Raw genomic sequence first — 23,904 nt, 5'->3', positions numbered from 1 at the left:
ACCTACTTGGTAATTGATCCTGTAAATTCGTGTTTTAAGCTGATGGGCTGTTGCAATAAAAATGTTAGTACTCTTAATTCACAAACCATTGCACAAAGATCCATTTTAATGCTTTTAAACTACAAACCTAATTTGAGTATAGTTTCCATTGGGAAATTGGTTTAGAAAGTTTTATTAGGTTATTACCCTTGATATTTTGCCTTGTACTAAATGAAATATGGCATGAGCACCAATTTTTGTGGTATTGCATCAAAATTTACAAAAATAATTCTAAATAGGCCTATGCGAGGCATTAAATGTCCACAATGTCAAGTGTACCATGCTGGAGTGTCACTGTGTTCTGGATGATCTGACTATGCACTGTTTGCTTTTCCTACTATATTCCTGGTGTAGATTTTTCTGGCTAAATTTATTCGCTGTCTGTTCGATTGCATAGTTTTATGCCTTGTCAATGTGTAACACTGCAGTGATGGTGCAGAATGCTTGTAGCTTGTACATGAATGCACTTAGTGTGCCCTTGGAAAGTTTTTTTTGTCTGAATCTGAATAGCTCATTTATAAAGGAGAAATATGCTGTATCTTGTGGCAGCTGTCTGTTGCTGAGTCGTATGACAAAGCTTGTAATATAAAGCTTTTGTGATGGTCCTTGTGTGTGTCAATTGTTGAGTATTAACACTTTCATGTATACAGTGATACAAGACAAACAGGTGTGCTATAAGTTCATTGGCCAGGAGCGATGGCATCCCATTTCAGACTCTGGTTATTTGATGCCTAGTGCTTCTTAGTCTATCAGAAAATATTCAGCCTGCTCAAACCATATCTTTCCCTCCCTGGTAGTAAAGGGAACTGTGACGATGCTGAGATTTTTGTTTCACATAAATGTGGAGAAAGTCACTGAACACTCATTAAATAGAATGCTAAAATAAAAGCAAAATACCGCGGATGCTGGAAATTCGAAATAAAAACAAGAAATGCTGGAACCACTCAGCAGGTCTGGCAGCATCTGTGAAAAGAGAAGCAGAGTTAACGTTTCGGGTCAGTGACCCTTCTTCGGAACCCTTCTTTAAATAGAATGCAGCAGTTCATCTCAGTATTGATAAAATTATTTTAAAATATTGGGAAATTTAGTGTATCACCAACCCCAGTGTTCTAATACGCTCTCCTCCCTCCCTCTTTTTCATATTGTTTCTTGATCAATCTTCCAAGAATGTAACTTTTTCTTCTATTAGTGTGGAGTACTTTGTCTTCACCAATAGGAATACCACCTCCACAATAAGCAGTCTGCACATGCTAGACTAGTAATTTTTAATTGCCAAAATTGAAATTGTTTAATATAATTTCTAAATTTTAATTTGGCCACAAGTTCTTAGACTTATTTATGAGTGATCGCACAAGTTCTCAGACCTCAGCCTAATGTGGAGTTGTTTCACAGAATTTCTCTCAAATATGCCTTTCGGCCCAACTGGTCTATGCTGGTGTTTATACTCTGAGGTCCTCCCACTCTAATTACCTCTTCCTACCCTACCCCCCACGTCCCTTTATTCCCTGGTGAAGGGTCAGTGACCTGAAACGTTAACTCTGCTTCTGTCTCCACAAATGCTGCCAGACCTGCTGAGTATTTCCAGCATTTCTTGTTTTAATATCCCTTTATTCCCTCCTCCCTCCTGTATGCACTAACATATCATTGTTATTGATCAATTCGTAATGTATTATTTAACAGATAAAATTTTTTGTGTGGGAATAGTTAAAGCCTGTGCATGTATGCCCAAAAATAGCCTAAACTTTTTGCCTCCCTCCCCAGAACAATAAATTGATTTTGAGGAGTATGTTGGAGAGTTAAGTCCTGGAAAAACACTTTTGAGATTATTGGATGTTTATGCCCAAAGTCGTCATCTTCCTTGCCCCATGAAAGCTGTCGAAATGTCGACTGTTTTTAAAAAAAAAGTGACTCTACTTGAATTTGCACATAGATATTCGTGACAGCTGAGAGTATGACTGACCTTGGCTGTTCTGTAGAAAATAAAACATGTACAGACTGATTCATAGCCAGTTGTAAAAATGAGTGTGACATAGATTTATATATGAAGAAAATTAGTTTTCAATGAAATTGAGATAAATTTAAAATTAGAATTGACATTCCTACCACTGTATTATAGTCTTGCCATCTGTTGTAGCTAAATATCTTTTTTAAGAAACTGCAGTTTTTCTAAGTGTCACTGTCCCAGCAGTGGATGATGCATAATGCTCTGTGCCAGCCTTTCTCATCTCATCTACCTGAGACGAGGAAAGAAACCGTAAAATTGCTCAGGCCGCCATCACATGAATGAACTTGTCCGCCTCTGCTCCAATCAGTATTCATGAAAATATTAATGCCCTTGGGCTGAAAACGTTTCGGCAGCCTGTCTCTCTCTCTCTCTCAGGTTATTCAAAAGAAAGCAACTATTAGTCACATCAGCAAAAAGTGCTTCCTGCCTCATTGTGGAGCACTGCACTGGTTAAATGCTCCCGTCTCTTGGATATGTTGGATTGAAGTACTCGGGCCATATGGATGTTTTAACTGAAAGGTGACTTTGCGCCATTGCCCAAGGCAGAAAGCTGAAGGTCTAGCTGTACTATGTAAGTGAAGATTGCTAATTATTTGGAGCCTTTTAAGTAGTTTGTGTACTGCAGGTGATACAGATTCATCATGTCAAACTGCAACAGCTTTCAAATATGCCAGGCCGTGGGGTTACAGATTGTGGTTGAGTACAATTCTGCTGCTACTGATGGCCCACAGCGCCTCATGGTTGCCCAGTTGCATTGCTAGATCTGTTCGAAGTCTATCCCATTCAGCATGGTGGTAGTGCCGCACAACACGATGGAGGATATCCACAATGTGAAGGCAGGTCTTCGTCTCCACAAGGACTCCTACCAATACTGTCATGGACAGATGCATCTGCAGCAGGCAGATTGGTGAGGATGAGGTCAAGCAGGTTTTTCCCTCACCACTTGCCACATACCCAGTCTAGCAGCTATGTCCTTTAGGACTTGGCTAGCTCGGTCAGTAGTGGTGCTACTGAGCCACTCTTGGTGATGGACATTGAAGTCCCGCACCCAGACTACATTCTGTGCCCTTGTCACCCTCAGTGCTTCCTCCAAATGGTGATCAACATGGAGGAGTACTGATTCATCAGCTGAGGGAGGGCACAGGTGATAATCAGCAGGAGGTTTCCTTGCCCATGTTTGACCTGATGCCATGAGACCTCATGGGGTCCGAAGTCGATGTTGAAAACTCTCAGGGCAACTCCCTCCCAACTGTATACCACTGTGCCGCCACATCATCTGGGTCTGTCCTGCCAATGGGACATGACATACCCGGGGATGGTGATGGCAGTGTCTGGGACATTGTCTGTAAAGTATGATTCCTTGAGCTTGATTGGCACCCATCCACAAACATTCTTGCCCTCCACCATCGACGCACAGTGGCAGCAGTTTGTACTATCTGCAAGATGCAGTGCAGCAACGCACCAAGGCTCCTTAGACAGCACTTTCCAAACCCACGACCTCTACCAACTAGATGGACAAGGGCAGCAAATTTATGGAAACACCACCACCTGTAAGTTCCCCTCCAAGTCACACACCATGCTGACTTGGAACTATATCACCATTCCTTCACTGTCGCTGGGTCAAAATCCGGGAACTCCCTTCCTAACAGCACTGTGGGTGTACCTACGTCACATGGACTGCAGCGGTTCAAGAAGGCAGCTCACCACCACCTTCTTGAGAGCAATTAAGGATGGGCAATAAATGCTGTCCTAGCCAATGACGCCCACATCCCATGAATGAATAAAAAGATGAGTTTAAGTGAGTGGGCAAAGACCTGGCAAATGGAGTATAATGTGGGAAAATGTGAAATTGTCCATTTTGGCAAGAAGAATAAAAGAGAAGCTTATTATCTAAATGGTGAGAAATTGCAGAGCTCTGAGATGCAGAGGGATCTGCGTGTCCTCGTGCATGAATCGCAAAAGATTAGTATGCAGGTGCAGCACGTAATTGGGAAAGCTAATAGAATGTTATCGTATATCCTGAGGGGTATTGAATACAAAAGTAGGCTATGCTTCAGCTATACAGGGCATTGGTGAGACCACATCTGGAGTTCTATGTACAGTACTGGTCTCCTTATTTAAGGAAGGATGTAAATGCGTTGGAGGCAGTACAGAAAAGGTTTACTAGAATAATACCTGGAATAGGTGGGCTGTCTTATGAGGAAAGATTGGACAGGCAAGGCTTGTATCCGTTGGAGTTTAGAAGAGTAATAGGCGACTTGATTGAAACATATAAGATCAAACAGGGTGGATGTGGAATGGACGTTTCCTCTTTTGGGAGAATCTAGGACTAGGGGGTCACTGCTTAAAAATAAGGGGTCGCCCATTTAAGACAGAGATGAGGAGAATTTTTTTCTCTCAAAGGTTCGTGAGTCTTTGGAATTCTCTTCCTCAAAAGGCGGTGGAAGCAGAGCCTTTGAATGTTTTTAAGGGAGAGATAGATAGATTCCTGATAAGCAAGGGAGTGAAAGGTTGTCGGGGATAGGTGGAAATGTGGAGTAATCAGTTCAGCCATGAACTTATTGAATGGCGGAACAGGCTCGAGGGGCCTAGTGGCCTACTGCTGCTCCTAATTCATATGTTCGTATGTTTTTTGCCCCCCCCCCCCCCCCCCCCCCAATGTACAAACTGGACTAATCTGAAAATGAACTTTTGCCATTTTGCACCATTTCCCCCAACAGGCACCCACAGGTTCATTACTGGCTTTACCAGCAGGAACTGTCATTTTACAACTTTTGATATTTTTATCCTGTGCAGTGAAACACAGTTCAGTTGCCGCTCATTACATGTAAACAATGACTGCAGGCCAGCCTTAGTCCTAGGCCACGCACATTCTGACAGAGTTGTATAATTGGACCATAAGAACTCTGTGTTGAGATTTTAAATTCCTTTAGGAAAGTCAAATTTACCTGCAAGTTATGCATCCAGTTGTCTTCAAGTTACTGTTCACAGTCTTTAAACAGAGAACCATGGCTTCAGTAGCAAGTTTCCTTGCATTCCTATGAATAAATTCACATTTTACAGTTCGCTCAAATGCAGAAAGGTTGGAATTGGTTTCTAGATGTTAACCTTCTGTATCATATCAATACCATCACCTAGGATTTTGGTGAAGTGTAATGGTGTGAGTGAAATATCTATGCTGCATCTACTTGAACTGTGAAATATGTCCAACGGTATGATTATAATGTCTGTCCAAATTTTTGGTCTGCAGGATAGCATTTTGAGCTATGAAGCGCATGGGTGGTGTACCGGTAGTTACAGATCTGTCACCATTGAAGGTTTAGTGGAAATTTCAGATTGCGAATCACAAGATTCAGCACTGAAGTGTGACTTTTGCTGTATTTTAATACTAAACCAGCCTAGAACTAACACTTCAGGCATTGAACTAATACCTCAAGAAGCAAGATGAACAAGATAACTCTGAACAGTGTGAATCATCCCTCCTGTTAATATTGGAGCAGGAAATGTTTCAACAAGAAGAAAATTGATTGCTGGTTTTTAAGTTTTCACTTTCTTTCCTCTTCTAAGGTGGAAAATGGAATTAACAAAACTATTTTAAGATGAAGAAATACAGAGGTGACATTTAATAACGTAAGCAAACCAATCTTCCTTATACGTAAGTAACAGAAGTGTATTCTAAGCATTCATGCTTAACCACTTTGTGAATTTGTTAAATTTCAACACTTTATCAATCAAATTGCGGTGTGTAATTTTGTGTTTTTTTTGTTGCAAAGATTTTCAGCTTAATATGTTTCAGATGCTGATACTCTGTTAGCCTGTGTTGCTGGAAGAAAGAAAGCCTTATGGATGTTGCAGCTTAGTTCCTGCTATTAAAATAGATACTTGTAGATTTTTCCTTCTTTCTGTTCTGCTGTAGTGTTACCTTAACCCGTCATTGCTCACCTAGGAGTGTCTAGATTAACTTCACAGCTGTTGATATAATTGCAAGATTAGATGAGTAAAATTGACTTAAATTTTACTGTAAAAGATGTTGTCTAAGTTTGTGATGTTCCTGTGTGGGTGATCTATGTTTTCACTCCCCCAATTGATGCATGCTCCAATTTGACCAGATATGACATGGCTGATATGTTTCAAGATAAATGTGATTTGTTAGAATCATCGAACAATACAGCGGAGAAGGAAATCATTTGGCCCATCGTGCCTGTGCTGGCTCTGAAAGAGCTATCCCATTGGCCACACTTCCTTTTTCCCCAGCCCTGTACATTTTTACCCCCTTAAGTATTTCTCTAATTCCTTTCTTCAAAGTTACTGAATCTGTTTCTACCACCCTTTCAAACAGTGAATTCCAGATCATCGTACCTCAATGCAGAATTTTTTCTTCGTGGAGTCTCTGGTTCTTTTGCCAATTATCTTAAATTTGTGTCCTCTTGTTATCAGCCCTTCTACCACTGGAAATAGTTTCTTCATATTTACTCCAAAACCCTTCATGATTTTGAACACCTCTATCAAACCTCCTCTTAACCTTCACTCATCCAAGAATAACCCCATTTTCTCTAGTCTTTGTGTAACTGAAATCCTTCATTGCTAGTACCATTTTAGTAAATCTGCTCTGAACCCTCTTTAAAGCTTTGACATCCTTTCTAAGGTTTAGTGCCTAGATACTCCTGTTGGGACCTAACTAATTTGTTACAGAGGCTTAGCATAACTTCCTTGTTTTTGTACTCTGTGCCTCTATGTATAAAGCTTAGGATCCCGAATTTCTTTTTAACAGCCTTCTCAATTTGTCAATCCATTGTTTACTACATTTGAGTTTTGTGTCTGCAAACTTGGGTATAATGAACATAATTTTGAAATGCAAGTTGAAAAGAATAGTGGTCCCAGCATTAACCCCTAAGGGACATCACTGCACATTTCCAATCTGGGGAAAAAATGAGTTCACCCTACTCTAATAAAAACAAAATACTGCAGATGCTGAAAATCTGAAATAAAAACAGAAACACTTTAATTCCATGGATTTCACTTTTGCTCACAAGTCTATTTTGTTGTACTTTATCAGATGCCTTTTGAAAGTTCATATACATAATAGTAACCATACTATCTTCATCAATCCTCCCCATTACTTGATCAAAGAACAAAATCAAGTTAGTCAAACACAATGTGCCTTTAAGAAAAACTTGCTGGCATTCATTTATTAAACCATTTCATTTTTTTTGAAGCACCAATTAATTTTGTCCTGGATTATTGTCTGTCAAATTTTCCCCGCCAATTACATTAGGCTGACTGGGTTGACCTGTAGTTACCAGGATTATGCCTCACAACCTTTTTTTGAGCAGGTTCGTAAGAGCTGCAATTAGCCAATCCTCTGACACCACTCCCATATCAAAGAAGATTGTGGCCAGAACCTCAGTTATTTCTACCCTTGCTTCCCTCAGCAATGATGGATGCATCTCATCTGGACCAGGTGACTTTGCTACTTTGAGAACTGCCAACGTTTTCAGTACATCCTGTCCAATTTCTCTGCTACCCTCTTTACTACAACATTGTCAGCATTCTCTTTAGTGAAAACAGATGCAAAGTACTCATTTAGTACCCTGGCCATGCTCTCTGCCTTCACCAGATCAGTTCCTTTTTGGTCCCTAATCTGTCCCACCTTTTGACTACCCTTTTACTATTTTTATGTTTATAAAAGACTTTTGGGTTCCCTTTTGAATTATTTGCTAATCTGTTGTCATACTCTTTGCCCCACTTATTTTCTTACTCCGTTCCTCTCAGTACTTTCTGTATTCAGCTTGATGCTCTACTGAGTTATGAACCCAATATATATCTAAGCTTCCTTTTGCTGTTTCATATTTTAATCTGTATATCCGGGTGCTCTAGCTTTTGGATACCCTTCCTTGCCCCCTTATGGGAACATGTCTCGTCTGTACCTAAGCTATCTCCTCTCTAAAGGTCACCCATGTCCCAAGAAAATTGCTGTGGCATTGGAACAGTAACCATGACATCTTGTGTTACTGAATAACCAACTGTCAGTTTTGTGTAACATTAGCAACAAGAATTTTGTGATAACTTTTTCCTAAATCCATTTTGGTAATTATCATTTATGGTTCAAAGTGTTCCTCTATTTCTGAAGTGAAAATCAGCACAACTGTGAATTACTGTGTACAAAGTTAAATGAAGAATTGATAACTTGATTTGCTCCCTGAATATTGGGTTAGGAAGCAAATAGTTTACGTTCTCTGTTGCAGTGAAATCATGCAAGTACAATTTTGGTTTACATCTTGGGTTGGTCAAATGTAGAGTTCCAGAGTACTTGAGTACATCGTCCCAGTTAGAGTTTTGTGATTATATCATACTAAACAAGGATTCAGTTTATCTGTACATTTTAGAATCTTTAAACCTCAGCAAAGTCCTCTGAGTCAGCATTTCTAAAAGTTTAAAAATTCAAAGTTGCCTCAGACATTCCTCATACCTCAAGTACATAATCTCTGGGATTTGTTACATTCCTCCGTACCCACTTCAAATCCACAACAATTGTGCACAGCCTTCCAGGTAGTGCCAAACTAGCAATCTTTAGGAATTCATATTGTCTTCTAGGACTACAGTGTTTTTAGTGACACAGCACAATATCATACTTGCTTATTTGCTACTGCTGAGTATTACACTGATTTGTTTCAAAGAGCTGTTCTCGACCCCAGATTCCTGTTCTGTATTGTATCCGGTATTCTATTACCATTCATCTTTTATTCTTGCTGTTTATTCTTATTTCCCACTGTTAGCTGACAAATGTATCTATTGAAGCATCTGTGATTTGTCAGTGCAACCACCCCAATCTACCCAGAACCCCCTTTTTTTAAAAAAAAAGGTTATAGGTCTTGGAAAGTGGACCATGTTGACTTTATGCACTTCACAATTGCTGCTCAGTTTTGTATTGCTAGGTTTCTACCTGATAAATCATTTCAATAAAACTTATTTTTAGTAAATCTCATCATTGAGATTATAAGAATTTAATAAATCGTACGTGTGAACACCATGGGAGTAATATGCTCATGGGCTAAAAATTGGAAATGACGAAGGCATAGATATCTGACTGGAATAATTGTTTTCTAGGGCGAAGTGTACGCTTCAAGGTGACCTGATTAAGGGTTTTGAGATTAAGAAGGGAATTAGCAAAGTTGATTCAGGCAATTTGTTCACGTTGATGGAATTCAAATACCAAGAGACATGAGTTTAAAAAAAAATAGAAAATTAAGGGATGAATTTTAACTCCCCAAAAAAGGGTGAGTTGGAGTCTTGTCAGAGGTTAAAATGCAAAAAGTCTGGAACAGGAACCAAACCTGCCTTGAACTATCCTGCTTCTGGTTTTAACGGCTGAGTGTGTGATGTGAGGGGGAGAGCAACCAATCCATTTGTGGAAAGCAAGTTGGTCATTTAAATACTATACAGAGGCTGCATGTCTCTTGGTATTTGAACTCCATCAATGTGCCTTCATTTCAACCACAGGCACCCAGGTTTCAGGAAACTTAGCAGCTTAAAGGCAGCTACTTGGGCTAAATCCATGATGCTAAGTGCATTTACAGCACTGTTTGTGGCCAGGAGAAGCAGGAATACTTCCTCCAGGCCCATCAAGCTATCCAGTTTGAACCCCCACCCCAAATCATCAGAACCCTGACCACCTTTGCCCACCACCAACCTCCCCCTTCCCCACGCCCCAGCCATCTCTCTCACTCCCAATACACCTAATTTCTCTCATAGGCTTCACCCTGTGAATGAGGCATCCTGCCTGAAAGGCCTCCAGCCTGCCAATCAGGAGACCTGCAGTTAATTTCTGTGACATTCAGGAAACCAGTTCTTCAGGGTTTCCTGATCTCAACAGCGCCCCTGCACAGAACTTGCCTCCAGATTAAAATCTATGCTTAGCAAAAGGTTGTGAAGTTTTTGCTGAAAGGGTAATGGAAATGTGGAATACATTTACCACTGATGCAGGTGGTGTAAAAGGGCTTCAAGACAATTTAGGTTTCTTTCTGGAGGAGATTTATGAGAAAACGGGTGGTAGGTCAACGCACCACCAGCTCAACCCATCAAAAATAAAGACTGGCTTGTTGGGCATAATGGCGTTTTCATTTCACAAATTATGTTCTCAGTTTGCTGTAATATATGATCAGCAAAAGGTAATAATGGAAAAACTAGATGTACAAAGCAGCTCCATTCTAAGTACTTGCACCGGAAACATTGGGCTGAATTTTACAGGACACTCCCCATCCCCCAACATCGGGGGTTGTGGCAGGGGGCCGAAAAATGCCTCCGGGAGAGGGCTGCCACGCAGTATTGACCCAGCCCAATATTGGTGGCGGCCACCCCCACCTGCTGCTCAGAAAATAAATTTACATCACTGAATTAATTATCTTTATGTTACCGCCGTCTGTCCCGGTGTGATATTTGTGCTGGTGGCCGGCACTCCCGCGCCTTCAGCTTCCCGTCTGGGTAAACGAGGTGGAACCTTGGTTGGGAGGGGGCAGGAGGTAAGTTTTTCAGTGCAGGGGAGTGGAGTGTGGTGGGGTAGTGAGGTCAAACTAATATCTTTGGTGTAAGGGAGGGTTATAGTGTAAATATGTACTGAGAGGGGGATGTGGTCAGGTGGACAAGGGAAGTGTTTTGGAGGGGGAAGAGGGCAAGTAATTAATTACATGGTTATTGGGGGGGGGGGGGGTGGGAGAGGGGCAAATTAAATGTTTGTAAAATTTTTCATAACGTCTAAATATTTAAATTGAATGGAAGGGCTTGAAGCCCTTTAAAAATGGCGTCAGCTGCCTGTGCACAGGTGCTGGGAATGGACAGCCCGCCCCCTCCACATCATCGGAGGGGCGATCCACCCCGGCTATTTAAATGAGTTGCCCGCTTAATATCGCGGTGGCTCCACAACCTGCGGTCCCCGCGGGCAGACCGCCATTGTTTTAATCAGCGGCGGAAGTATAAGTTTCAGCACATTAACTTTTGTTTTGTGATGGACGTACACAGCAGGTCCAATAATATCTATTTTTCTTGTATACCTATATTCTGTTGATCTGGAATCATATGTTTATACTGTAATAGTGTTGACTTAAGGAAGCCCAAATTGATTGATTATGGCTTGCACTAAAAGTCATAGTTGCATTTAATTTATTCTGCAATTTAGGGTTTGATCTCTTATTATAAGACCAGTTACGTAGACCAATTTTTTTGAGAAATTGCTCAAATGTAGTTAAATACAAAGTTGCAATACTATTATGTGGGAACTAATAAATGACCAATTATTCTGGTGGTGCCAAGTGTCTCTGAACCAACTCCCTCCCCCACCCCGTTCCCCCACACCTCTACTCCCCCACCCCCATCCCCCCCAAAAACTGGACGAGTGTAAAAGGGTTGAATTCAAAATATGAGGAACCAGATCATGTAGAGCCTTTCTGCTGGAAGTGGTTGCATAATCTTCTGGAAATGATTGGAGTAAATGTAGGGGGCATGATCAAGAAGTTTGCGGACAACACAAATATTGGCCGTGTGGTAGATAGTGAGGAGGATAGCTGTAGGCTGCAGGAAGATATTGATGGTCTGGTCAGATGGGCAGAAAAGTGGCAAATGGAATTCAACTTGGAGAAGTGTGAGGTGATGCATTTGGGGAGGTCAAACAAGGCAAAGGAATACACGATCAATGGGAAAGTACTGAGAAGTGTAGAGGAAGTTAGGGATCTTGGAGTGAATGTCCACAGATCCCTGAAAGTAGTAGGACAGGTCAATAAGGTGGTTCAGAAGGCATATGGAATCCTTTCCTTTATTAGCCAAAGTATAGAATATAAGAGCAGGGAGGTTATGCTGGAACTGTATAACTCATTGGTGAGGCCACAACTTGAGTACTGTGTGCAGTTCTAATCACCTCATTGCAGAAAGGATGGAATTTCACTGGAGAGGATACAGAGGAGATTTACGAGGATGTTGCCAGGACTGGAAAAATGCATCTATGTGGAAAGATTAGATAAGCTGGGGTTGTTCTCCTTGGAACAGAGAAGGCTGAAGGGCGATCTAATTGAAATGTACAAAACTGAGGGGCCTGGAGAGAGTGGAGGTGAAGGGTCTATTCACCTTAGCAGAGAGCTCAGTGATGAGGGGGCATAGATTAAAGTGATTGGCAGAAAGATTAGAGGGGAGATGAGGAAAAACTTTTTCACCCTGAGGGTGGTGAGGGTCTGGAACTCACTGCCTGAAAGGGTGGTTGAGGCAGAAACCCGCAACTCATTCAAAGGAGTCTGGATATGCACCTCAAGTGCCGTAAACTGCAGGCCTACGGACTAAATGCTGGAAGGTGGGATTAGAATAGGTGGACCATTTTTCAGTCGGCACCGACACGATGGGCCAAGTGGCCTCTTTCTGTGCCCTAAACTTTCCATGATTCTATAATATAAAAGTGTTTGCATCTTCTGAGTTCCTGGATATGATGTTGCCTTGAAATATTTCTAAAAGATCTTGTAAGATCATTATTTTTATACATGTGATAGGTGTCAATTCACAGCCCACAGTCCTCTCAGAATAATCTGAAATGACTGCATTTAAAACCTCTTTACATGTTACAGAAAAAATATTTTATGTTTAAAGAATTGATATGTTACATCTAATATTCAGAGTGCAGTTTTGAAGAAGGCCAGAAGACCAAAATATTGACTTTTCCTTCCAACAGATGACTTCTTGTTTGTTTTTAGCTTTATTGTTAAATGTTAAAGCAGAGTGTGTGCCTGGCTCTTAACAAATCAGTAGTGCAGTATTGGGAAATGTATTTCTGAGACAATCTCTGACCAGATGATATCTCCAATATTGTTTCCACTTTTACTTAGAGAGATTAATGAGACTTTCAGTTGCTACCACCGCTAATCTTCACTCCCCTGCCTAGTACTATTAAATACCAAATATCTAACTCCAACTGGTACATGTTGCAGTGAGTTCTAAGCTTTAAAACTGAAAATGTATAAATATTGAAATACTTGATAAAGAACTGAAAATAAAATAAAGGCCATGTATTTTACAGAATAATGGACAGAGTAGTGGAATTCAATTCCCAAGCAGCAGTAAAAATCATAGAAAATAACTAAAGATAGAATTGGACTTGGTCATTGTAAATGAGTAGTCTGTATAGCATACTGTGTGTTGTGACATAAACATCCCTATTGTAATATGTATTTTGCAGCTCACTGAGTAAATCTGTACAAGGTCTGTTGGTAAATATTAAAAATCTTGCAGATGAACTTCCTGTATCATAATTAGTTTGTATGGCACTTTTCCACATCACACAGTTGATGATCACCATTATAAACACCATGAGCAGTGCAAGGGAAGATCTGCTAGAACGTTTGTATTCAAGATTATAGTGTTCATGCACGCAAACAGCAACTGAGTGCTTTAGGATCATGTGGCCAGTCCTATGAGTTGTTGAGCTTTATCATGTCTGTAACTGAAATTACTTGGTTTGTTTTTGGTCCAACCGTATCTGACCTCTTGCTAAGGCATTTTTTTTCATTTAGTTGTACATTTTTACACATGTTCTAATTGCAGTATTTCCAATTTAATCTAATGTCTTGTCTTCTAGGTCCCCCTTGGCAACATACTACTAGCAAGCTATGCAATAGCAGGGCACAGGAAGTGGCCTGTAGTGTCTAACTTGACGTTTTGCTTTTTCCTTGGGCTTTGCTTGATGAAGTAAGGGGTTTGGCATCTGCATATTTGCTAGTGTGAACCGCCTCCTATGCTTCTGTAACACCGTTCATGGGTATGCCACTCAATTTTTTGAATTTCTTTAATAAACTGTTGCAATTTACTTAAGATGTTAATTTTTTTATGTTCATTATAACACATTCCTAGGCTTTATAGTTGATGCTGGGAGCATCTGAATTATCAAAAAAGAGTTTGTAGTAGTAGTATGCAATTACATTCACTGATTTAAATTTTGTTGATTTATCACAATGTAATCTCACAGTTACTATGAAGCAATAAAATAATATTGCTTTGCATTGAAAAATATTAAATATTATTTTTGAAGTCTGATGAAGATTATTTCTCCCTTCCCGGACCCATTTGACTCCTCTGTTCCAACAAGAACCTGAAATGTTTATTGAACTCTTCTATTTAGAGCTATATTGGTCTTTTTGAGGAAGGATGAGAGAAACAAGACCGCAGTCTCACTCTGTGCCGCTTTTATATTCCTTTCCCATTCTCCTCCTCCTTCCCACACTATTACTACATCTTTGCTTTCTTTTCATAGAACCGTAGAAAGTTTACGGCACAGAAAGAGGCCACTTGGCCCATCATGTCTGCGCCAGCTGAAAAATGAGCCACCCAGCCTAATCCCACCTTCCAGCATTTGGTCCGTAGCCCTGCAGGTAATGGCTCTTGAGGTGCATATCCAGACGTCTTTTAAATGAGTTGAGGGTTTCTGCCTCTACTACCCTTTCAGGCAGTGAGTTCCAGACCCCTACCACCCTCTGGGTGAAAGAACTTTTCCTCCTCTCCCCACAATCTTTCCAGCAATCACTTTAAATCTATGCCCCCTATTCACTGACCTCTCTGCGAAGGTAAATAGGTCCTTCACATCCACTCTATCCAGGCCCCTCACAATTTCAATCCGATCTCCCACAAGAAATAGGAGCAAAAGTAGACCATATGGCCCATCGAGCCTGCTCCGCCATTCAATATGATCGTGGCTGATCTTGGGCTTCAATTCCACTTTCCTGCCCGCTCCCTGTATCCCTTGATTCCCTGTGAGGCCAAAAATCTATCTGTCCCTGCCTTAAATGTATTCCATGGTGGAGCATCCACAACCCCCTGGGGTAGAGCATTCCAGAGATTCACAACCCATTGAGTGAAGTAATTTCTCCTCATCTCAGTCCTGAGTGATTGACCCCTTAGCTGAGACTGTGTCCCTGTGTTCTAGATTCTCTGACCAGCAGGAACAATCTCTCAGCTTCTACCCTATCAAGCTCTTTCAGAATCTTGTATGTCTCAATTAGATCTAAACTCCAGAGAATATAGGCCCAATTTACTCAGCATCTCATCATAGGACAACCCCCTCATCCCAGGATCCAATCTAGTAAATCTTAGCTGCACTGCCTCCAGTGCAAGTATATCCTTCAGAGTGATAGAGTTATACAGCACAGAAACAGGCCCTTTGGCCCATCGTGTCCATGCCGGCCATCAAGCACCTATCTATTCTAATCCCATTTTCCAGCACTTGGCCCATAGCCTTGTATGCTATGGCATTTCAAGTGCTCATCTAAATACAACTTAAATGTTGTGAGGGTTCCAGCCTCTACCACCACTTCAGGCAGTGCGTTCCAGATTGCAACCACCCTCTCGGTGAAAACATTTTTCCTCAAATCCCCTCTAAACCTCCTGCCCCTTATCTTAAATCTGTGCCCCCTGGTTATTGACACTTCCGCTAAGGGAAAAAGTTTCTTCCTATCTACCCTATCTATGCCCTTCATAATTTTGTATACCTCAATCATAGCCCTCCTCAGCCTTCTCTGCACTAAGGAAAACAACCCTAGCCTATCCAGTCTCTCTTCATAGCTGAAATGCTCCAGCCCAGGCAACATCCTGGTGAATCTCCTCTGCACTTTCTCCAATGCAACCACATCCTTCCTATTGTGTGGCAACCAGAACTGCACACAGTACTCCAGCTGTGGCCTAAATAGCATTTTATGCAGCTCCATCATAACCTTGCTCTTATATTCTATGCCTCGGCTAATAAAGGCAAGTATCCCATATGCCGTCCTAATCACCTTTTCTACCAGTGCTGCTGCCTTCAGTGATCTATGGACAAGTACACCAAGGTCCCTCTGACCCTCTGTACTTCCTAGGGTCCTACCATCCATTGTATATTCCCTTGCCTTGTTAGTCCTCCCAAAATGAGAAATCCAGAGATTACAACCTTTGAGGCCTTGCTTTTTAATCTGCGACCTAGCTCCCTAAATTCTTGTTGCAGGACCTCATCCCTCTTTCTGCCTATGTCGTTGGTACCAATGCGAATGACGACCTCTGACTGTTCGCCCTCCTTCTTCAGAATGTCCTGCAGCTGCTCCGTGACATCCTTGACCCTAGCACCAGGGAGGCAACATACTATCCTGGAGTCACGTTTGCGGCCACAGAAACGCCTATCTGTACCCCTTACAATAGAATCCCCTATCACCATAGCTCGCCCACTCTTTTCCTCTCCTCCTGTTGAGCTGAGCCACCTGTGGTGCCACAGACTTGGCACTTGCTGCATTCCCCTGACAAGCTATCTCCCCCCACAGTAGCCAAAGCAGTTAAATCTGTTCAAGAGGGAGATGGACCCAGGGGACTCCTGCACTACCTGCCTAGTTCTTCTACTCTGCCTGGCAGTCACCTATTTCCTTTCTGCCTGAGCAGTCTTTACCTGCAGTGTGACCACCTCCCTGTACGTGCTGTCCACGATGATCTCAGACTTGTGGATGCTCCACAGTGTGCCCTGCCACCGCTCCAGATCCAAAACACGGATTTCATGTAACAGCAGCTGGAGACATTTCCTGTACACGTGTTCGCCCTGGACACTGAAAGTGTCCCTGACTTCCCACATTGCACAGGAGGAGCACTCCACGCTGCCGAGCTGCCCTGCCATGACTTACCCTTAATTTACTCCCTTAAATAACTCAAAAATTAGAGATTTTTTACACTAGGGACCCTGATTCCCTAAAAAAACACTACTTACTACATAAATAAACATTGCCTTTCTCTTTCCTTTAGTTACTAACCCAGCTTACCTGTATACTCACCCCAGCGGCTGTGTATTTCCCTGCTTGGTCTGTTGATTGTGACGTCACTCTGATGTCACTTTTCGATTTTCCCCCGGCTCTACTCCCGCTATGTTCTCGTTCTCTCTCTCTCTCTCTCTCTCTCTCTCTCTCTCTCTCTCGCTCTCTCTCTCGCTCTCTCGCTCTCTCTCTCGCTCTCTCTCTCGCTCGCTCCATCTCTCTCTCTCTCTCGCTCCATCTCTTTGTCTTGCGCCCATGCTCTCTGCACTGCGCCCGCCCGCTCTGCCCCCGCTCTTACTCTCTCCTCCCTGCGCGCTCGCGCTCCCCCCCCCCCCCCCCCCTGCTCGCTCGATCTCCCCTCCGCTTGCTCTCTTCTCTCTTCCCCCCCCCCCCCCCCCCCCACCCGGCGCCCTCTCTCGCACTCGCTCTCTCTCTTTCCACCCCCCCCCCTCCCCCGGCTCGCCCTCGCACTCCAACTGTGTTCCATTTGGTGGACTTTTTAAAGCTCTGCTCCAGCTGTGTTTTTTTCTCTTTTTCTCTCTCTTTCTCTGCTCCCCTTTCTTAAATGTAGAGACCAAACCTGCAGTCTCACCAAAGCCCTGTACAATTTTAGTAAGACTTCTTTATTCCGGTACTCCAATCCCCTTGCAATAAAGGCCAACATGCCATTTGTCTTCTGAATTGCCTGCTGCACCTGCATGTTAACTTTGTGCATTCCTTGTACGAGTGCCCCCAAGTGTCTCTGATCAACGCTTACCAGTTTCACACCTTTTAAAAAAAAAAATTCTGCTTTTCTATTTTTACAACCAAAGTGAACAACTTCACACTTCCCTACGCTATACTCCATTTGCCATCTTGTTGCCCACTCACTTAACCCGTCTATATCTCTTTGCAGCCTCTCTACATCCTCCCTGCAGATTACCTTTCCAGCTTTGTATCATCAGCAAACTTAAATACATTATTCTCTGTCTCTTCATCCAGGTCATTAATATGGATTGTAAATAGCCGAGGCCCCAGCGCTGATCCTTGCGGCCCTCCACTATTCACTGCCTGCCAACTTGAAAATGCCCAATTTATGCTCACTCTCTGCTTCCTGTCTGTTAACCAATCCTCTGTCTACACTAATATATTATCCCCAACACCATGAGCCCTTATCTTGCCTGTTAATCTTTTATGTGGCACATTATCGAATGCCTTTTGAAAATCCAGGTATACTAGAGCTACTGGTTCCCCTTTATCTAGCCTACTAGTTACATCCTCAAAAAACTCTAATAAATTTGTCAAACAGGAGCTCCCTTTAGTAAGATCATGTTGACTTGTTCTAATCGTACTATGCAATGTTAAGAGTTCCTTAATAGTTTCCAGCATCTTCCCAACGACTGCTGTTAGGCTCACTGGCCTGTATTTCCTTGTTTTCTCTCTACCTCCTTTCTTGAAAAGCGGCGAAACATTTGCCAACTTCCAATCTGATGGGATCAATCCTGAATCTAAGGAATTCTGGAAAATCATAGCCAACGCATCCACTATCTCTGCAGATAGCACCCTAGGATGTAGGCCACCTGGTCCTGGGGACTTGTCAGATTTTAATCCCTCAAGTTTCTCCAATACTTTTTCTTGACTGATAACAACATCCCTAATTTCCTTACTTTTTTAGCGCCTAGGTTACTGCCTGTTTCTGGTTTGGAACTTGTGTCTTCTACTGTGAAGACAGACACAAAATATTTGTTGAATGCCTCTGCCATATCCTCATTCCCCAGGATGATTTCTCCTGCGTCTGCCTCTAAGGGACCAAAGCCTACTTTAGCTACTCTCTTCCTTTATGTACTTATAAAAGCTCTTCCAATCTGATTTTATATTGCTGGCTCGTTTACTCTCATTCTATTTTTTCCCTTTTTATCAACTTTTTGGTGGCCCTTTGCTGGTTTCTAAAACGCTCCCAATCCTCAGACTTGCTACTATTTTTTGCAACATCGTAACTCTCTTCTAATCTAATACTCTCTAACTTTCTGAGTGAGCCATGGATGGGTCTTTCCGGACCAGTTTTTGTTTTTGAATGGAATGTACTTTTGTTGAACCCTCTGAAATGTTTCTTTAAATGTTCCCCACTGTTCACTTACTGCCATACCTTCCAGTCTATTTACCCAATTAATGTTAGCCAGTTCTCCCCTCATACCTTCCTAATTGACTTTAAGTTTAAGATTCTTGTTTGTGATTGAAATGTGTCACTTTCAAATTTCACATGAAATTCAATGGTATTGTGATCACTTTTTCCCAGTGGATCTTTTACTATGACGTTGCTTATTAACCCTGCTTGATTACACAATACGAGATCTAAGATAGCTTTATCCCTAGTTGGTTCTACAGCGTATTGTCATGAAAGCATTCTACAAATTCACTTGTTGCCAATTTGATTGTCCCAGTCTATATGCAGATTAAAGTCCCCCACAATTAATACACTACCTTTTTTACATGCTCCAATAATTTCCCATTTAATGTTCTGTCCTATAATATAATTACTGTTAGGGGGCCTGTAAATTACTCCCACCAGTGCTTTATGACTGCTGCTATTCCTAATTTCCATCCAAACTGATTTTACTTCATGATCTTCCGAGGCCAGATCCCTTCTTATTATTGTCCTTATGCCATCCTTTACCTTCCTCCTTTGCAAATCTGTCTGTCTGTCCGAAATATTGTGTACCCTGGAATATTTATTTCCCAACCTTGATCTCCTTGTAACCATGTCTCAGTAATGGCAATCAGATCTAGATCATTTACTTCTATTCGTGACACTAGTTCATCGATCTTATTACAGATGCTTCACTCATTCAGATAAAGGAACTTCAGTTTCATTTTTTTAACTTCTGTTCCCTGCAGTGACCTTATTTGCCAATGTACAATTTTTGTTTAACTCTCAGTCCATTCCTATCCCATTCTTTTGGGAGTTACCCACATCACTATCCTGCTACAATACCCTGACCTCACTGTTTGGATTTCAAAATTTTCATTTACCCAAACCCTCTCTCCCTCCTCCCTCTCCCCTCCTTCCCTCCGCCCCCCCCCCCCTCCCTCCACACCCCCCCACCCCCCCACCCACCATTAGTTTAAAGCATTGCCCACAGCTCCTGTTATGCGATTGGCCAGGACACTGGTTCCAGCCCGGTTCAAGTGAAGCCTATCCCAACGGAATAGCGCTGTCTTGCCTGAGTACTGAGGCCAGTGCCCCAAGAATCAAAACCCCTTCGTCCCACCCCACTCTTTGAGCCACACATTGAATTTTGTAATCTGCTTGACCCTGTGCCAATTTGCACATGGCTTGGGTAACAATCCGGAGATGATTACCTTTGATATTCTGCATTTTACTTTGGACCCTAACTCCTCAAATTCTCTAAGCAGAACATAATTTCTAGTTCTACCTATGTCATTGGTTCCCACAGGGATTCTGACAACTGGATCTTCCCCCTCCCACTCCAGATTCCTCTGCAGCCACAAGGAGATGTCCTTGACCCTGGCACCGGGCAGGCAACACAACCGTCGGAGCTCCCGGTTGCGGCTACAGAGAACAGAATCTATCCCCCTGACTATACTGTCTCCTATCACTACCACATTCCTCTTCACTCCCCCCACTGGAATGGCATCTTTCACCATGGTGCCGTGGTCAGTCCGCTCATCTACCTTGCAGTCCTTCTCTTCATCCACACAGGTATCAAGGACCTCATACCTGTTGGACAAGGTCAGTGCTGAGGTTCCTCCATCACTACATGCTGAATCCCCCTACATGCCTCACTTGCAGTCAGTCACTCCCTCCTGTCCCTGACCATTGGCCATCTATAATGCTCTAAGGGGTGTGACTGCCTCCTGGAACAAAGTGTCCAGGTAACTCTCACCCTCCCTGATGCTCCGCAAGTCTGCAACTCAGCAATTCTGAGCTGCAGTCGTGCAAGCTGCAGACACTTTCTGCGGACATGGTTGTCCGGGATTGCAGTGCATTCCACAATTTCCCACATGCTGTAGTTGCAGCACGCCACTGGCTCTGCCATCTCTGTACAATCTCTTTTTAGTCAATTAGTTAATAATTCAAGCTGAAAGAATGGAAAGTTGCACTTACCTACCTTGGAGTCAGAGGAAGAAGTCTCACCAACTGCTGGAGGCTGAAAAAGATAGGGAATGGAACCCCTCTGCCCCCACCCCCGCCCCGAAATTACCACATGCACCAAATTTCCACATTCACTCTGGCAAATGTCTCATTCAGGCAACTATATCTTGCCCAACTGAGTCCCCTCATTGCGTTTGGCTAAGAAACTGGTCTGCTTTATTTAAGGATTCTGATGACTCGCTAGCTCAGCTTTCTGCTACAGTAGTTAACACCTATTGAACCTAGCTACTTCCAACTGATTGACAGATAACTGCCACTGCTGGCTGCTGCTTGTTTAGCAAGGCTATTTACCTAACCAGCAGATTTAAAGCCTGACTCTTAATCTAAAATTTAAACTGGACAAAAACTTGCCAGAACTTGCCACGTGCACCAAATTTCCAAATTCACTCTGGCGAATATTTCACTCAGACAACTGTCTCTTGCTCAAATGTGTCCCCTCAGCCTCCACTTGGGATCCAGCCATACCTGCCATTGCCACTCAACCTGTCACAGTAGATTTTCAGCCCATCTAATTCCCTATTTCTCCCTCAATCTAGCAAACATTTATTCCTAAGTGAATCGAGAACACAAACTGGAATTGATGCTCAGACTCTCTCTTCCTCACATGATCAACACAGATTCAGTTTCATGGCTATTAATCCAGCTGAGCAACTTCTTTGGCATATTTGACTAATTTTGTTCCAGAAATCACCTATCAATTTATCATGTAAAGTTGAATATTACCAGAAACAACGAGTAAAATGACAGAAACTGGAAATGTTTTCATTGCCAGAAGGATCGGTAACCAGAGGACACAGATGTAAGATAATTGGCAAAAGAACCAGAGGGAAATTAGATTTTTTTTTTAAAGCAGAGCTGTTATCTGAAACGCACTGCCTGGAAAGCGTGATGCAAGCAGGTTCAACAGTAACTTTTATATAAGGGAATTGGATATATGCTTGAAAAGCAATGATTTGCAGGGCTGTGGGGGAACTGCATAGGAGCAGGATTAGTTGGATAGTTCTTTCAAAGGTTGGCATGGGCATGATGGACTGAATAATCTCTTTCTGTGCTACACAATTTGTAACTCTAAATCTGCACACTTATTAATTCATGACTGGTGTTGGAGATTTGCCTTTTTCAAAAATAATTTTATTTTAGGGAGGTGTGCTGCTCGTGCCTTCAAAAAGTCTCATATAATGGATGTGATGATCTGAATCCTGACTATATTGGAGATCCACTTGTGGGCTTCATGAGCTGCTGGGCTGCTAAATGTGTGGAGCTGCTGCCATGCATCAGCATGCTTTGCAAAGTCCACTGAAGTTTCCACGTTGGACCCAACAGTGTTATGGAGAGCGGCACACAAAGGTTATTGACTCTATTAGATCAATCCTAAAAAGTCTATAAGTTAAAAGTCCCAGGAATGTAACACTTCACCCTGTACTGTCTGGCTTTGTTTCAGAATTCGAAATCTCTAAAAGCAACATCTCGTCTGCTTATTCACATAAAGGAAGGGACGTGCGGTTTAAACTCTTTAATAGATTAAAAGACTGGCAAAAAGAAAAAGCATATTACTCATGAAAAAAATGTCAACAAAGGAGCAAAGCCCTCGGCACAATATTAAAGCCAGATCCATGCAGCGAGCTTCAACATTTGATATGTCTTCAGATATGTTAAGTTTATCTTTGGCAGGTGAGGAATTTTGTATACATTTTTATTGAAATCTGCTACCTGAAAACACATTTTTTGAGCTAATTTTTTGAAGATGCAGATAAAGTTTAGAGGAAATAAAACCATTGTGTTGGAATATTATTTGTGGGGATCTATAAATATTAAAGTAGCCTGTCTAATTAGCTTGTTGGTTGGCTGACCACATGCAGTCCTTTTTTGGCCTGGCTTCGATGAAACTTTACTGGGATAATTTAGTGTTCTTTGAATCTACCCTTCTGACATCAGAATAGTTTTCTTTATAGAAGTACATTTGAGATTTTAAATGCTTGAATGCCTCATTTTTGAAAATCTAGTCCGTGGGACATTTATAACTAAACTGGTCTTTTACTGTAATGCCACTCTGGAGATATTGATGCTGTCAAGTCACTTAAACTTAAGTTTGAAAGACTCTTCCTCCTTCCTCCAGAAATATTCCCAACTTTAATGCAGAATTTCCTCAAATTATCTAATCAGTTAAGGTGAATCTATTATAAACCAAGTGTATTAATTTTATGTTGTTGTTGTATGGAGGCTGTTTTCTTAACCAGAAACACTGTGAAAGAATAAATAAAAGTTAAACTATCTAATTTATTTTTGCTGCAATTTTCCTTGTGGAATATTCATCACATCTAGGACAGTATGGCATGAACAATTCTCACACGATGGTAATGCTGTGCATGGAAAATAAAAACCTTGCAGTAATTAGAGATTGAGTGTTAACCTGACTTATTCAGGTCTTTTGATGAATCTAGTAATTATGATCCTTGATGGTGAATGTACACGTTGCAGCTAGTAAATTATTTCACCTCTGAAAAGATATAATGCCAAATAGACCAGATCTGTTTTTCTGGAAGAGTAGGTCTTCTCTCAACACCATTATACAATCTTAATCTTGGCATCTACAAACATAGTTGTTCTGCTTTTGAGTTGGTATTAATTTATATACTTGTGTTTCTTGCTCTTAAAGTTGTTACTCATGGGCTTACCTTCAGTGGGCTTCAAACTTGAAAAGCTTGACAGGGTTGATGTTGGGTTGACTCCCCTGGCTGGAGAGTCTGGAGCTAGGAGACACGGGGCTGAATTTTATAATCCCCCCCCCCCCCCCACCCCAACATCGGGGGTCATGACGGGAGGGCCCTGAAAATACTTCTAGGAGAGGCCCACCACGGGCCTCGACGCCGGGAAAGCCCTGCCACATTTTACCGGCGGTGGCGAGGCCTCATGGCAGCAGT

At 42.0% G+C, this 23,904-nt stretch overlaps 1 protein-coding gene across 22 annotated transcripts in view; it reads left to right on the top strand.

Annotated features, from left to right (window-relative positions):
- LOC137371190 (inositol polyphosphate-4-phosphatase type I A) overlaps positions 1–23,904 on the top strand; it is a 261,418-nt gene that overhangs the window by 122,005 nt on the left and 115,509 nt on the right. For 16 of the 22 annotated variants that reach the window (XM_068033314.1, XM_068033326.1, XM_068033325.1 and 13 more), the window contains 3 exons: positions 5,612–5,674; positions 13,653–13,832; positions 22,425–22,654. In XM_068033314.1, coding sequence (XP_067889415.1) covers positions 22,540–22,654 — 115 coding nt within the window. In that variant the 5' untranslated portion in view covers positions 5,612–5,674; positions 13,653–13,832; positions 22,425–22,539. Of the gene's footprint in view, positions 1–2,419; positions 2,616–5,611; positions 5,700–13,652; positions 13,833–14,324; positions 14,443–22,123; positions 22,331–22,424; positions 22,655–23,904 lie in introns of those variants that run through there. The other 6 variants (XM_068033304.1, XM_068033303.1, XM_068033308.1 and 3 more) reach the window with 6 other exon arrangements.

Source organism: Heterodontus francisci, chromosome 6 (assembly GCF_036365525.1).
Source record: "Heterodontus francisci isolate sHetFra1 chromosome 6, sHetFra1.hap1, whole genome shotgun sequence".
NCBI lineage: Eukaryota > Metazoa > Chordata > Chondrichthyes > Heterodontiformes > Heterodontidae > Heterodontus > Heterodontus francisci.
This window is presented reverse-complemented; position numbering and strand designations above follow the sequence as displayed.